Consider the following 16,580-nt stretch of genomic DNA (forward strand, 5'->3'; position numbering starts at 1 on the left):
ATATTTACACATTTTTAGCATTTTCCTAATGTAAGAAACATCGTTACACTTACTCATCTGCTTAGTCCTATCATATCTAGAAGGTGAGGTTACATACACTACCCCACACAACCATGAAAAACCTACTTAGTAAACAAGTTTTGTTTGTTTGCTTGTTTGTTTTTGTCTTTAGACAGAATATATATAACTAACCCTTGAACAGGTGGGTTTGAGCTGCACAAGTCCACTTATATGTGGATTTTTTCAATAAATATAGTACTGTAAATATAGTTTAACTTCCTTATGATTTTCTAATAACATTTTTTCTCTAGTTTATGTATGCTAATATTAACACATGTGACATTTACATGTAGTATATATAATACGTATACTAGTAATACATATACTTCTAGAATATAATACATATAAGATACAAAGCATATGTTAATCAACTTTTCATGTTATTAGTAAAGCTTCTGATCAACAGTAGGATATTAGTAATAAAGTTTGGGGGGAGTCAAAATATATAGTGTTTTGACTGTGTGAGGGACCAGCACACCCATCCCCATGATGTTCAAGGATCAGCATAGTAGTAAACTAAATTCAGCAATGTATAAAATTTATCAGACACCAATACTGAGAGGAATTTATCCTGAAATGCATAGATGGTTCAACATATGAAAATTGATCAATATAATACACTATATTAACCAAATGGAGAAAAACCAAAATCACCTTAATTGGTGCATAAAAGAAAAGCATCTGACAAAATTCAACAGTTCCGTGATAAAAACATGCAACATAATAAAAGCCATAAAGGAAAACACCACAGCAAACAAACTAACACCATAACAAATAGGGATTCATTGCATCTGCCCAACATATTAAAACTGTTAATACAACCAAAGATTTGTTAATAGAGTGTCTTCAGGATTAAATCCCTTTTTACAAAGTATCCACCAACGAAGAAGTGATTATCCCCACTAGTTCTGCATTCAATAGTCTAATTTGACTATTCTTAAACCTTAATGAATGGTGCCTCTCAGTGGATTACTATGACTTTAATGCCAAAGTCATCGTATTAGGGCCTCCATTTCCAATCTTACTGAAATTGCTGACTATATCTACGTACTAACAAATTCTTTGCAATCATAAACGTGGTAATATATTCTGTTTAATTCCTATTTCAACAAGCTCTTCATCTTTGAGGGATACAAATCACTTGTAGCTGGCTTTTCATGGACTACCTCAATAGCCCTCCTCACAGGTTTTCTGGCAAGATCTTTAACCACAATTAACTTTCTCCAGAAGCACATGTATGACAGGACATTGAGGGAAGCCTCCTTTTTGCAGAGATTCATGGAGCACACTCATTAAAGACACAAACATTCACATAGGAGCTCACAAAGAAGGATTTGCTGCTGCCCTACACAAGCACAAGCCTTGGCACCTTAATTAAATTCCTGGGAAGAATTATTTGTTCAGTTGAAGATATTTCCATCCCTGACACTGCCAATGTTTCATTTCCAGGATGAGAGTAAAAGGAGCTTTCCTGGACACTATAAAAAGCAACTGATAAAAATTTTATATATTTAAAAAAACTTTTATATATATTCATATATATATATGTATATATATATATATATAATTCTGAAAAGAAACAATAGGTAAAAAGGCAGTGGGTAAGATTCTGGTAAATGATGGAGCACCAAGAATCTGTCTCCTGATGTAGACAACAATTGCACTGACAGAATCTGTCTGAGATAACCATTTGGGATCTATAGACAATTGATGGTTTCCAACTACCTAATTAATCTTCATTAGGAAAGCACCATCTTTTTTTTTTTTTTTTTTTTGCATTTCACTCACTATTATTTTATTCTCAATGCTTATTCTGGTATGTATAGCTTAGTTGTTGAAGGCAATAGGCAACAATATTTATTATTTGCCCTGGATTTTCCACTGGGCACCTTACTTATATATTTATAAAAGCATGAACAGCATTGCTTTGTTAATTGTCTGTTATGTGCCCATATCCTCCACTAGATGGTATGTTCCACATTGACCACATTGTATCCATATCTGTATACTGCAAGAAACTTAATTCAGTTTCTGGACCATAGTAGGCACCTACTACATGCTGGTTCTCATTAGGCATTAGAGATACTATGATGATCAAATCCTTATGCTGTCAATCTTTACAGAGTTTAAGTGCCTGTTGTTAATTAGCTATGAGGTCTGAAGAAAGAGCATCTTCATGTTTAAAATGAATAGTCTTCAGTTGATCCTTAAAGCTTAATGGTCTTGCAGTACAGGATTCCAGAATTCTAATCCTTAGCCTAGCCTGCAACTTACTCATGCTAAGATGGTTATGGAAGGAAAAGTGTTGGAACACTTGTTCTTTCTTGATAACTACTTCGTGTTGCAGTTCTGCTCAATTCATACAGCTGAGACTGGTTTGTGAGCAAAGGATAAGAGGTTGAGTTTTGTTACTCCCATGCAGTCCATTTTAACATCCCCAGATCCAGGCAGCCTTAGGTGATAGACCTTAGAGGGTTTCCATGGAATGTCTACTCTTAGCACTACTCTGCGTTAAGAGTCAGAGGTGAGAGAGAATGGAAATCCTTGTTATTGTCAACATTTGGTAGCAATTTCAATAAGTTTTATAAGGAAGTTTAAAGTATGATTTGTTTTTCCTTTTCCTGATATAGATGGTGAGTTTGGAAAGACAAAACAACAAACATAGTCTTTCTTAATCCTGTCAAGTGTAGATGAGATGGAGAAGAACATCTGGGAATCTCTTGACAGGGGATGTCACTTGCAGTTTCCCAAAATCATTTTTGTCTTTTTAAAATTATTTATTTTTTAATTTACATCCAAGTTAGTTAGCATATAGTGTGACAATGATTTCAGGAATAGATTCCTTAATGCCCCTTATGCATTTAGCCCATCCCCCCCTCCCACAACCCCTCCAGTAACTCTCTGATTGGTCTCCATGTATGTTTTTGTCCCCCTCACTGTTTTTATATATATTTTTGCTTCCCTTCCCTTATGTTTATCTATTTTGTAACTTAAAATCTTCATATGAGTGAAGTCATATGATATTTGTCTTTCTCTGAATAATTTTACTTAGCATAATACCTTCTAGTTCATCCACATAGCTGCAAATGACAAGAGGTATACCATATATATATATATATATACACATACACACATATATATATCACACTATATATATATTTTATATGTGTGTCTATATATATATGTATAGACACACATATATGTGTGTGTGTTTTATATATATAAAATATATATAAAAAATATATATAAATATATAATTATAATATATATAATTTATATATAATATATAAATATATATATAAAATAATAATATATATATATATAAAACACACACACACACACATATGTGCTATATTCTGCTATTCTTTCCTGCTTGTCAAAGATTAGTTGGCCATACGTTTGTGGATCCATTTCTGGGTTCTCTATTCTGTGCCATTGATCTGAGTGCCTGTTCTGGTGCCAGTACCATACTGTCTTGATTACAGCTTTGTAATACAGCTTAAAGTCTGGGATTGTGATGCCTCCTGCTTTGGTTTTCTTTTTTAAGATTGCTTTGGCTATTTGGGGTCTTCTCTGTTTCCATTCAAAATTTAGGATTGTTTGGTCTACCTCTGTGAAGAATGTTTGTGTTATTTTGATAGAGATTGCATTGAATATGTAGATTACTTTGGGTAGTACTGGCACTTTAACAATATTTGTTCTTCCTAACCAGGAGCATGGAATATTTTTCCATTTTTTGGTACCTTCTTCAATTTCTTTCATAAGCTTTCTATAGTTCTCAGTGTATAGATTTTTCACCTCTTTAGTTAGATTTATTCCTAGGTATTTTATGAGTTTTGGTGCAATTGTAAATGGGATCGAGTCCTTGATTTCTCTTTCTGTTGTTTCATTGTTGGTGTATAGGAGTGCAACCAATATCTGTGCATTGATTTTATATCCTGCTACTTTGCTGAATTCATGGATCAGTTCTAGCCATTTTTTGTGCAGTCTTTTGGGTTTCCCATATAGAGTATTATGTCATCTGCAAAAAGTGAAAGTTTGACCTCCTCCTGGCTGATTTGGATGCCTTTTATTTCTTTGTGTTGTCTGATTGTTGACAACAAGACTTCCAATACTATGTTGAATAACAGTGACAATAGTGGATATCCGTGTCTTGTTCCTGACCTTAGAGGGAAAGCTCTGTTTTTCCCTAGTAAGGATGATATTAGCATTGGGTCTTTCATATACAGCTTTTATGATCCCGAAGTATGTTCCTTCTATCCCTACTTTCTTGAAAGGATGCTATATTTTGTTAAATGCTTTCTCTGCGTCTATTGAGAGGATCATATGGTTCTTGTTCTTTCTTTTATTGATGTGATGAATCACATTGATTGTTTTGTGGATATTGAACCATCCCTGCATCCCAGGTACAAATTGCACTTGGTCACAGTAAAAAATTATTTTAATGTATTGTTGGATCTGGTTGGCTAATATCTTGTTGAGGATTTTTGGATCCATGTTCATCAGGGAAATTGGTGTATAGTTCTCCTTTTTAGTGGAGTCTTTGTCTGGTTTTGGAATCAAGGTAATGCTGGCTTCATAGAAAGAGTTTGGAAGATTTTTTTTTTCATTTCTATTTTATGGAGCAGCTTCAAGAGGATAGGTGTTAACTCATCCTTAAATGTTTGGTAGAATTCCCCTGGAAAACCATCTGGCCCTGGAGTCTTATTTTTTTTGGGAGATTTTTGATTACTAATTTGATTTCTTTACTGGTTATGAGTTTGTTCAAATTTTCTATCTCTTTCTCTTTCAGTTTTGGTAGTTGATCTGTTTCTAAGAATTTGTCCATTTCTTCCAGTTTGCCCACTATATTGGTATATACTTGTTCATAATATTCTCTTATAATTGTTTTTATTTCTGCTGTGTTGGTTGTCATCTCTTCTCTTTCATTCTTGATTTTATTTATTTGGGTCATTTCCTTTTTCTTTTTGATCAAACTGGCTAGGGGTTTATCAATTTTGTTAATTCTTTCAAAGAACCAGTTTCTGGTTTCATTGATCTGTTCTACTTTTTTGTTTGTTTTAATAACATTGATTTCTGCTCCAATCTTTATTATTTCCTGTCTTCTGTTGGTTTTGGTTTCATTTGTTGTTCTTTGTCCTTCTCTTTAAGGTGTAAGGTTAGGTTGTGTATCTGAGACTTGTCTTCCTTCTTTAGGAAGGCCTGGATTGGTATATACTTCCCTCTTATGACCGCCTTTGCTGCATCCCAGAGGTTTTGGGCTGTAGTGGTATCATTTTTATTGGCTTCCATATACTTTTTAATTTCCTCATTAATTTCTTGGTTAGCCCATTCATTCATTAGTAGGATGTTCTATAGTCTCCAAGTATTTGTTATCTTTTCAAATTTTTCTTGTGATTTGGAGTTTCATAGCATTGTAGTCTGAAAATATGAACGGTATGATCTTGATCTTTTTGTACTTGTTAAGGGCTGATTTGTGTCCCAGTATGTGATCTATTCTGGAAAACATTCCATGTGCACTGGAGAAGAATGTATATTCTGCTGCTTTAGGATTAAATGTTCTGAATATATTTGTTAAGTCCATTGGTCCAGTGTGTCACTCAAAGCCATTGTTTCCTTTTTGATTTTCTGTTTAAATGATCTGCCCATTGCCGTAAGTGGGGTGTTGAAGTCCCCTATTATGGTATTATTATCAATAAGTTTCTTTATGTTTGCGATTAATTGATTTATATATTTGGGTACTGCACATTTGGAGCATAAATGTTTACAACTGTTAGATCCCCTTGGTGGATAGACCCCTTAATTATGATATAGTTCCCTTCTTCATCTCTTGTTACAATCTTTATTTTAAAGCCTACATTGTCTGATATAAGTATGGCTACTTTGGCTTTCTTTTGTCAACCATTAGCATAATAAATGGTTCTCCATCCCCTTACTTTCAATCTGTAGGTGTCTTTAGGTCTAATGTGGGTCTCTTGTAAACAGCATATAGATGGGTCTTATTTTCTTATCCATTCTGTTACCCTATGTCTTTTGATTGGAGCATTTAGTCCATTGACGTTTAGACTGAGTACTGAAAGACATGAATTTATTGACATTATGTCACCTGCAGAGCTGGAGTTTCTGGTGATGTTCTCAGGTCTTTTTTTTTTCCCCCTCCCCTCACAGAGTCCTCCTTAAAATTTCTTGCAGGGCTGGCTTAGAGGTCACAAATGCCTTTAATTTTTGTTGTTTCTGGGAAACTTTTTATCTCTCCTTCTATTGTGAATGACAGCCTTGCTGGATAAAGCATACTTAGTTTCATATTTTTCTGATTCAGCACATTGAATATATCCTGCTACTCCTTTCTGGCCTGCCAAGTTTCTGTGAATAGGTCTGCTGCAAATCTGATCTGTCTTCCCTTGTAGGTTAAGGACTTTTTCTCCCTTGCTGCTTTCATGATTCTTTCCTTACCTGAGTATTTGATGAGTTTGACTATGATACTCCTTTTTGATGATTGGTTTTTGTTGATTCTAATGTGACAAAAATGGGATTTTGATGTCTGTGCCTTTCCTGGGGTTAGGAAAGTTCTCTGCTATGATTTGCTCACTTAACCCTTCTACCCCTTTTCCTCTCCATCTTCTGGGACTCCTATGGTTGTGATGTTGTTTCTTTATAATGAGTCACTGATTTCTCTAATTCCTTAGTCTCCCTCTTTTTTTCTGCTTCATTATTCTCCATAAGTTTGTCCTCTATATCGCTGATTCACTGCTCTGCTTCATCCATCCTTAATGCAATGGCATCTATTTGAGATTGCAGCTCAGTTATAACATTTTTTATTTCACTTTATTGCACTAGCTTTTACTTCTTTTATCTCCGCAGAAAGGATTCTAATCTATTTTCAACCCCAACTAGTATTCTTATTATTGTGATTCTAAATTCTGGTTCAGACATCTTGCTTGTACCTGTGTTGATTAAGGCCCTGGATGTCATTTCTTCCTATTCTTTCTTTTAGGGTGAAATCTTTCATTTTGAAGGAAGATAAGGAATTAATAAGATAAAAAAATTAAAATTAAAAACAACATAAAAATTTCAAATAAATGATGCTAGATCCTAGGTGTGTGTTGGTCTGGTTTTTGAAGGAGCTTGATATATTAGAGAGAAAAGGGAAAGGTAAGAAAAGAATAAAAAGGAAAATATTTGAAAATTTGAAAAAAATTTCATAAACTTTTATGAAATAGAATAAATAAAAATTTATGAAATAGAATAAAATGAAGTGATGGAACTAAAAAAATGGAATTTGAAAATTTTACAGAAAACTAAAAAATACAGTAGGAAAAAAATTAAAGAAAAATATTTTTCATAAAAATTGAAAATAAAAATAAATGTTTTCTCTTTCTATATTCAAGAATAAGAAAAGAAAAAGAAACAAAACTGAAGGCTACAGACCAGTGAACAGACTGAAATATGACTGAAATTACATCAGTTTCCCTTTGAAATCAAACTATGACTTCTTTATATCTGTAAACTAAGCAAGCAGAGAGATTTGCGGTGTTCCTGAAGAACAAGGTTGGCCCAGTTGGGCAGGGCTTAATGTAATGGCTCTGTTCTCCACTAGATAGCGCTTACTGGGGTAAGCTTACTGGGGTGGATTATTGTGGTGCTTGTAGGTTTGTATGTACATGCGCAGGAGGGGTGATAATGGTGTCACCTAGCTACCCAGTCTCCAGCATTGGAACTCTGTTATCCAAACCAGCAATCTTGACCCCTCTTGTGCCTCCAGCTTCCATTCACTCACTGCTTTTACACTGTCTGTGACTAAGCTGTCAGGTTGCCAGATGGCACCTCCCTCGAGTTTTATCTCAGATGTGGCTGTGTTTCCCAGCCCCTCACTTCTGAGGGACTGTGCCTTTGACCCATGCTGACCCTCTGGGGGAGGGTCTCACTTAGCAATGGCCAGGTACCCGACCACTTCCAGGAGCGTTCACATTACTGTGCTGCTGCTGATGTCCAGAGACTGCCGCTGGGTGTCAGATCACCCCAGAAAAAGTTCACATGATCATGTAGCAGCAGTGTTTCAGGGATTATGGCAAATTGCAACACACAGTTTGCACCAGGCTTCCCACTTAAAATCCTTGTTCCAGCACCAGCGAATGTGGCTGTTCTCCAGGGTCCACCAGGACCTTGGCCTGTGGGGTAGCTGCAGAGCATCTACCAAATGTCCTCCCAGTAGGGGAACTACCTCTTCCCATGTGACTCTTGGACCCCTCGGACCTCGCTCTCTGCTCCTAGGAATTTGACCTTCCCACCAGAGCATCACCAAGTTTCAGACTGCCGAGTTTCAGACTCAGCTCCCTGTTTATAGAGTCTTAATGGAATTTAAACCCTCTCCTTTCTCCTTTCTTCCTTTTTTTTGTTCAGTCCCTTGCATACTCTTTCTTTTCTCTCTAGTTGCTTTCAGGGGGGAGGGAGGATGTTTTTCCATGCTCTCCCCCTGTCTCTGTCCTCTCTCTGCAAGCAAAAACAGCTCCCTGCCCTCCGCAGCTTCTCTCTACCCCAGCCCACCTCTCTGCACCACATACCTGCTGAGTTCTGTGGTTCAGGTTGTGTAGATGGTTGTGTTAATCTTCAAATCAGTTTTCTAGATGTGCAGGATGGTTTAGTGTCGATCTGGCTGTATTGCAGGGATCAGACACGCAAAATAAACTTCCATGCTGTTCCACCATCTTGGGCCCTCCTCCAGAAGGCACCATTTTTAAATTAATGCAATTGCTTTATCTACAAATTTATTTCTTTACCTCCAGTTGTCCCAAAATATCCCATGTTGGGATATGAATTTGCTGGTGTAGGAACCAAACCAGTATCGCACACTGCATTTAGTTATCATGTCTATATCATCTCCTTTAGCAAGGACTGGTTTCTCAGACTTTCTTTTTCTTGTCATTGACATCTTAAAAGTACAAGTTATTTATTTCATATGATAGATCACAAGTAGGTTTTGTCTGATGTTTTGTCATTATACTCTAGGTTACTAGGGAATTTGGTTGAACTACCACTAAGGTGGTGTTGATTCCATCTCAGTGAATCACAGTGAGAAACACATGATGTCAGATGATTCTAGCATTAGACATGATAACAATTCCTTGTTTAAGGTGGTGTCCACCAAGATCTAGACTGTAAAGCTACTGTTTTTTAGTCTACAATTAGGAAATGGGTTGTGGGGAGATATTTTGAAACTGTGTAAATATTCTGTTCCTCATCAAATTTCATTCAGTCATTTTATCATCTATTATATTTCTTACCTATTCAAGTATTATGGACATAGTGGCATTAATGACTTTTTTTTAAATCAACAAAGTATTCATCAATGATATAGTCACTGGACCTGAGACCCCAGACCCTCAGGTGGAGGTCTATGACTCCATTTTAAGACTGGGAAACTTAAGAAAGAAATTGTGGGAAGTGAAAAACACAGCATTAGCTGTGGCCGAAGACAGGCTCCAGGTCTGACCATCATCTCTCAAGACTGACTCAGGACAGAGAGCACAGGTAGAGTCCTGGAAGAGCCATCCCTCCCTAACTGAAGGACAGAGGCCAGGCTTCCTGAGCTTGGAGGTGAGATGAGAAGGAGATGCAAGAGGAAGACCCAAAATGGAAGAACTGGCCAATATCTTATATCATCATGAACAGTGAAAGAACAGAAAAAGGGAAAGAGATGGAGAAGTTTCTGAGATAGTGAGTATATGAACCAGACTAATGCCATCTTGAGAAATTTCACCATGATGACTGCTTTGTGACCTAAAGCCTCTTGAATACAGCCCCTCTCCTCATTCTACTATTTTGTCTAACCATACATGTGAGTACACCCTCCTGGCAAAGCTTCCTTGATCTGCTCAGGATATGAGTCCTCTTGGGTAGCCCCCCACCAGTATTCCCCAGCCTGTAGGGCCATAAAAGCAGGTCTATTCGGAAGTGAGATTGTGGAGATCGACTTATCTTATGATAGCTCAAGACAAGCTTCTGTCCATATGTCCCTTAATGAACAATTTCTCATCAAGCTGGACCTTTTGGCCTCTTTCTTCAGTCTCTTGGCTTCTTCAGCCTTTGAGGCAGTTTTGTACATACCTCCTTTCCAGGGAACAATAGGATGAAGTAAGCAGGGCGCTGTGTCTAGAGACAGGGAGTGGAGAGTGCAGAGGAAGGTGAGGCTGTGTGCTGAAGGGTTGGGTTGAGTGAGGAGTCCATTGATGAGGGGCAAGTCAAGAAGCTGAGATCAAATTCACAGACAAAGAAATTAGAATAAAACAAGTGTTGCCACAACTTCAGGGCGGGGGGTGGGGGGAGGGATGTGGGTGGTATGGGAGTTATTATTTCATCAGTGAAGTGTGAGTTAGGGAAGATGAGAAGTTCTGGAACTGGATGATAGTAATGTTTCCACCACAATAAGAATGCCTAATGACACTAAACCCTATCCTTAATGACTAAAACTATCAGTTTTATGTGTTGTACATTTTACCACAATTTTTTTAAAAAAGATGCCTAAGAGTGTTTCAGAAGAATTTTTAAAGAGAGGCAGAAAATAGTGAAGAGCAATTTATGTGTCACCATCAAGGGCCAATATGGGGATGACACAAGGGCCGTCCTGTGCTAGGGGAAGCCTTCTAGAACCAGTGGCTCCCCAAACACTCATCAAGGCTGCCCCCCATCAGGCCTTCTTCAGCTTCCTGGCCCCACACAGCCACCTGGCCATAATGCCCAGCAGCTTCCCACAGAGCCACAGGGTGCCCAGGGTGACCACCAGCAGGAACAAAACCACATCCAACAGGTACTGCTCGTGCCACAGCTGCTGCAGGGCATGGGGCTTGAGGTGGGCCGCACCCCCTGTCTGGAGGATGTGGTCAATCCAACCCACCAGCCTCTGGGCAGGGGGCAGGGGGTGGGAGTGCCTGATGATGCTGGCAGCCACCACTGCTGACTTGTACCTGTTGGCAGACACAGAGGAGGAGAGTTACTGCTGTGGCCTCAGACGTCTTAGAGACCTTGTATCAAACACACAAGCTTTCCTCCACATGCACAGAAGACTCAGTTTCTAGCAAAAGTTGTTGGCCTGGCCTTGCCACAGTCTAGCTGGTCCAACCGAAAAGTTCATACTGGTGCCTCCATGCAAAGACCATGCTCTATGCTAAATGTGCTAAACTATTTAAAAAAAAATAACTAAGTCTATCAGGGCTAGTCTCTGCCCAAGGAGGCTTATCACAAACTATATATATGATGTTATTTTTTATATGTGTACATATATGCAGAAACTTAAATGCATTATATGTATATAAATATATATATATAAAGCAGCTACTTTGTGCCTATTCTGGGTTAGGTGACATATGTGACTCTGGGGACTGGAGTCCAAGACAAGGACTTGCACTTTCCTGCCCCTTCAGAGCACCATTTTGGCCAGTACTGGTTTCACAGGCTTCAGTCTACAAATATACCCAGGACCCCACATTTAGACAGGTCATATCCTTGCTTTATTTTTTTCTGTCACTGTCTTGATTTTCTTAATCTTTATAATAAGGGAATCCATATTACCATTTTACTTTGGGCCCCACAAAGCATATACCCAGCCCTTACGCACAATGTGTAGGGACCAGCCCAGGCCAAAATATCCATCACAAGGCCAGCAGATTATGGCCATTAGAAATATAGGTCTTTGAATAGCCAATGAAATTTACAAGCTCATTCTTCAAAGGCACATGGGTGGCCCCACATCGGGCTCTACCAATCACCTGGGAGCCTGCTTAGGATTATCTTTCTCTCAAAATAAATAAACTTTAAAAAACAAAAGCTCACTTCTCAGAAAGTTAACATTTGCTACATAAGAGATGCCAAATATAATGAAATGTTTGAGGTTACCTGACCTCCACAGCTTAAAATCTTTACTAGGGTTAAGAATCACAAGTTATAGGGGCACCTGGGTAGGTCAGTTAAGCGTCTGACTCTTGATTTTGGCTCAGGTTATCACCTAATTGTTCCAGTGTTCGAGCCTGCATGGGGCTCTGTGCAGACAGTGTGGAGCCTCCTTGGGGTTTTCACTCTCTGCCCCAACCTTACTTGTGCTCTCTCTCTCTCTCTCTCAACATAAATAAATAAACTTAAATAAGAGAATCACACACTATGTGGTTGTTTTCATTCATCTAACAAGCCCTCCTATGGGTCACTTTTATTCAAGGTAATATTAAACATTGAGGTCTCAGTCACTTTGGACCCTTGAAACTTTAAGTCACTCAGGCCTTCTTAGTTATAAGGAAGAAAGAATAAATTTTTCTCTTCACATGAGATCATTGTGCTGGATAGGAATTTACCTAAGACATCAGGGGTCCTTTTACTCACTCACTTAACAGAAATCCATCCCAACTTACTTTGTGGCAGGCCCTGTGCTAGGCCCTGGGAGCCCAGGGGAAAACAAGAGACACACTCGCCCTCCAGGGGAGCTTACTCTCTACTCTCTAGTGTGAGGGACACACAATAAATTAAAACAGAAAGAAATGGGGTAGTTACTGATTCTGACGAGTGTTAAGGAAAAATGAATTATGACTGAAGAGAGTGGGAGAGGAGTGCATTTAGGACTGTCACATAAAACCCACCTCTCTGAGGACAGGACATTGGAGATGAGCCCAACTGTCATGAAGGAACCAGTCCTGAGAGGAGAAGGAAGGATGTTCTAGGGAGCAGCACTGACAAAGGGCCTGAGGCAGGAAACAGTGCAGCATACAGGTGGACAGAAAGTCAACCTCTTACATCAGCTGGAATTCTACTGCAAGCAGTCTATTAACATAAGACCTCTCAGAGTCCTGTGTTAGTAGGACAGGGTCCTTAAAACCCTTAGGGTACATATTGTTCTCAACATCCAAACTAAATTGTCAGGTCGTGCTCTCAGAGAAAACAGGTCAGCTGTTAGCATCACACACATATTATTCCATGTCTTGGAAGTTTCAGCTTTTATTGCAAAAAAAGCAACAGTGCACTCTGTGTTTGATGTCTTCAATCAGCATAAGAGAACACAGGCCCAGAGAGCTCCATACCTCTTGTCTTCTATGACTTGCTTCATCTTCACAGCCAATGTCTCTCCCTTTATCTGCTTTAACTGGATAGAGACACAAAACTTTTTGGCTACTACTCGGTTCAGGTTTTCTGGCTGGTCTCCAAAGAAGGGAATCCCCACCATGGGCACACCATGTTGGATGGCCTCCATTATGCTATTCATTCCACCATGGGTGACAAAAAGACGGATGCGTGGGTGAGCTGTTTCAAATAAGAAAAAGAGCACAATATTTCAGAATGAATATTTTCAGAATGAAAAGCTTCAGAAAACCAGTGCAAGCAGTAATGGCACAAGAATACACCAAGAGAATTCCAAAGTGTGCTGGAGCCATTATAAAGATATTTTGCTTGTGAAGTATCTATGTGCATGTACTAACATACAACCCTTGCCCTTGTATAGAATTTCTTTACCCTGGACAGAAGCCAGCTAAGACTCAGAACCCAGGGAACTCTCTAGACAATAATGCTAAGCAAAACATATAACCCTGTCCATCCATCCACTCATTCACAATCATCCATCCATCAATACATACATACATATACATACATACATACATACATACATACATACATACATCTTTCTGTCATCTCAATGCCTTCCTTTCTTTTCTTATCTGTTGTTTCATTGTGTCTCTGTCTCTCTCTTGGTCTTGAGCACTCTTTTCTCACCTTCAACTTATTTCCCTCTTCTCTAAATCCTGACACATTCATTGACATCATCATCTATTTGGCAATCATAAAATTGACACTGTATGCATTTTCTCCTCAAACACATGAGTAGCCCCTTGAAACCAGAGACAAGACTCTATGCTTAAGTATCTCCATCTCCAGCATTTCTAGCCCACCTTATTTAGAGCTAACTAAGATAACTGTTGAAAAGAAAAGTTCCCCTCAGCCTGTGTCACCTAACTGGGATGTGCATCAGAATTTCCTATCTTTTCTATGAAAAGAGCTTCATGTGCCCTGCTTCAGACTTAAATAATTTTCAGAAGCTGAGGTGGGGATCCATTTCTTCAATTCTCCAGGGTATTTTGAGTCATTACCTAGGTCATGAGCCTCTGATTCAGTCAGTGGCTATGGAAGTAAAGGGTTTGAAAGAAACACCACAGGGCAGAGAAAATCTACAGGGGTGGGGGTGAGGGAACTCTCTGGTACCAGAACAAAATAGACCAAATAACTTGCTATGAGGTGTTCATTTTGGCACATTCTAAAGATATTATTTGTATTAAAGTTGTGAAAGTATGAGTTTCTCACACCTTAATAGCTAAGAAAGATGTGGGGGAGGGTGGAATGATATATGTAAGTTCATGTAGATGAACAGGTATTCATGAAGCCATTAAATACTGTGGCAACATCCTCTGGTATGTGCTGTCTAGAATCTATAGGTCGTTTTGGATTGTATTTGGGTGGCCCTGTGTAAAACCTAATGCAGTAGGACGAGATATCTTTGATATCTACCAGTGTCTCACCTGGGATAGAAAGAATAAAGGAGAGATGGCTATTTGGGAACCTTATCTCATTGGAAGGAGGGCTTGATTCTCTAAGAACTCCAGATGGCTATTCCATTCCTGCCTCCTGGAGACTTAATTTTAGGTGTTAGCAGCTCCTTCTAGTGCAAATGGGATAGCTCAACTAGAGGTCAGAGACTGATGAGCTCTAAAAATATGTAAATGAGAAGGGTGAAGCAGATCTGGGCAGTCCTTACCCAGGAGGTCATTCTGAGGAAGCCAGTCCACGAGTTTCACATTTGCTGCCAAATTGATGTCTTTGGGCCAGTGAGATGGCTTATACTTCCATATGACTCCTTGAGAAAGATGAGCAAAGGCACTGTTCATCTCCCTGAGGAGTTCCTGGGTTTGAAAGGTGCTCACCATGGAGCCCAGGCCCACAAGGACAAAACCAGAGTCTCCAAACTTGGCAATGAAATTCTCAAATTCCTGGAGAGAGGTAAGAAAAGAGAAGGAAGTGGACATAGTTGTTAATGAAAACATAGAAAGTCATGAAATGAAAGCCATTTACTTCCTGAACACACCTTCCTGTCATTCCTAGATCTCATAGTCCCTGGGACAGCTCAGTACCCTCTGCATGATGCTCATACCCATTGTATGGGAATATCTTTCTTCTTTAACATCTTGATGTTAGTGTCAGCACCATGCTAGACCCGCTGCTCATCATAAGTCAATGGAGACATGGTCACTTGAGAATTTCCCAAGGCCACCAGAAAATGGTAGTGTAAGGAAAAATACTAGTGGGGTGTCAGGGTCTAGCAGAGGGAGGTGTAACATGTGAGGCTAGATTGCAGAAACAGAAGAAGGCATCTAGCACAAGAAGAAGTGGAAGAAATGGAGGAAGGCTCTTGACCACTGGCTCAATGCACCATGTAGAGTGCTTCACTCTGATACTTTGTGATATTCTTATTAACTGATCTTTGTAAATAATCTCTTACCTCAGTGGCTCAACCACATGACTGCGAATTATATCCACATAAGAAGACTTTTAAAAAGTGATGATGCCCAGGCCTAACCCAAACTGGTCAGCTTACTCTTTAAAGTCCTCAGGAAATTCTTAAGGAAGGTTGTGACTTAATGTTATAATCTTGGTTTTAACAGTTTTGTCAGCTCTTGCTTCGAGTGTTTCTTCAGACCCCGACTCTGGACTTCTGTAGCCCTGCTACCCCAGCTTCTAGACCCCCCTCCCTGGATTGACTCCATCCAGCATAACACTGGATGATTTACCTTATCTCAAAAGGACCACTTTGACAACACTTTGTCATTCTTTTTAATTACCAAAGCCATATAAATCCATTATCTAAAAACTAGAAAATATAGAGAAACATTTTTGGAAAAAGCCTCTGTTAAATCACAGCTACTGCAGCTCTTACTCTCATTATGCTCTTGCTTAACAACTCCCTCCCCTTGCCCTATAACCAAGGCCTCACCTACTCTCCTATGAAGTAAAGTCTCCCATAATCTGGCCTGGCTGTATTTACACAATTGAATCTTCTGATCCAGTCTAGCTAGTGTCACCAAGGGAACCCAGAGTCATGCCTGTTTTATTTTTACTTTAATACTTTGAACTACTTGTTTTTTCCCCCTGGAACACCTTCCTCTATAGCTCCATCCCTTAAAAACCCCACCAACAACTCAAAGCCCATCAACCCATGGATCATTCCCAAACTCTCCCTGTTCACTCAGTGCCAGGTCAGTAGAGGAAGTATAGACACTTGGGTACCTGGAAGACCTAGGTCAAATCAGGGCTCTCCCAGTTCTACAATGATGGGTACTGAGAAAGTCACTTATACACCACTTGAGTCTCTTGTCTCTTCATTTATAAAATAGAGATCATCATATTTCCCTCCAGGTGGCATTATACAAGATAAATTCCATAAAGTATCAACCCAGTGCTGATAGACAACAATAGCCAACTCAGCTTCCCTCCATTTA

At 39.0% G+C, this 16,580-nt stretch overlaps 1 protein-coding gene across 3 annotated transcripts in view; it reads right to left on the reverse strand.

Annotated features, from left to right (window-relative positions):
- Positions 1–10,585: 10,585 nt before the first annotated feature.
- LOC120244156 (UDP-glucuronosyltransferase 3A1-like) overlaps positions 10,586–16,580 on the reverse strand; it is a 33,416-nt gene continuing 27,421 nt past the window's right edge. For all 3 annotated transcript variants that reach the window (XM_039250523.1, XM_039250524.1, XM_039250522.1), the window contains 3 exons: positions 14,843–15,074; positions 13,119–13,338; positions 10,586–11,021 (listed from right to left, as the gene is read on the reverse strand). In XM_039250523.1, the coding sequence (XP_039106454.1) occupies positions 10,745–11,021; positions 13,119–13,338; positions 14,843–15,074 (729 nt within the window). In that variant the 3' untranslated portion in view covers positions 10,586–10,744. The remainder of the gene's footprint in view (positions 11,022–13,118; positions 13,339–14,842; positions 15,075–16,580) is intronic.

The sequence above is a fragment of the Hyaena hyaena genome, unplaced genomic scaffold (genome assembly GCF_003009895.1).
Source record: "Hyaena hyaena isolate Hyena2069 unplaced genomic scaffold, ASM300989v1 scaffold_372, whole genome shotgun sequence".
Lineage (NCBI taxonomy): Eukaryota > Metazoa > Chordata > Mammalia > Carnivora > Hyaenidae > Hyaena > Hyaena hyaena.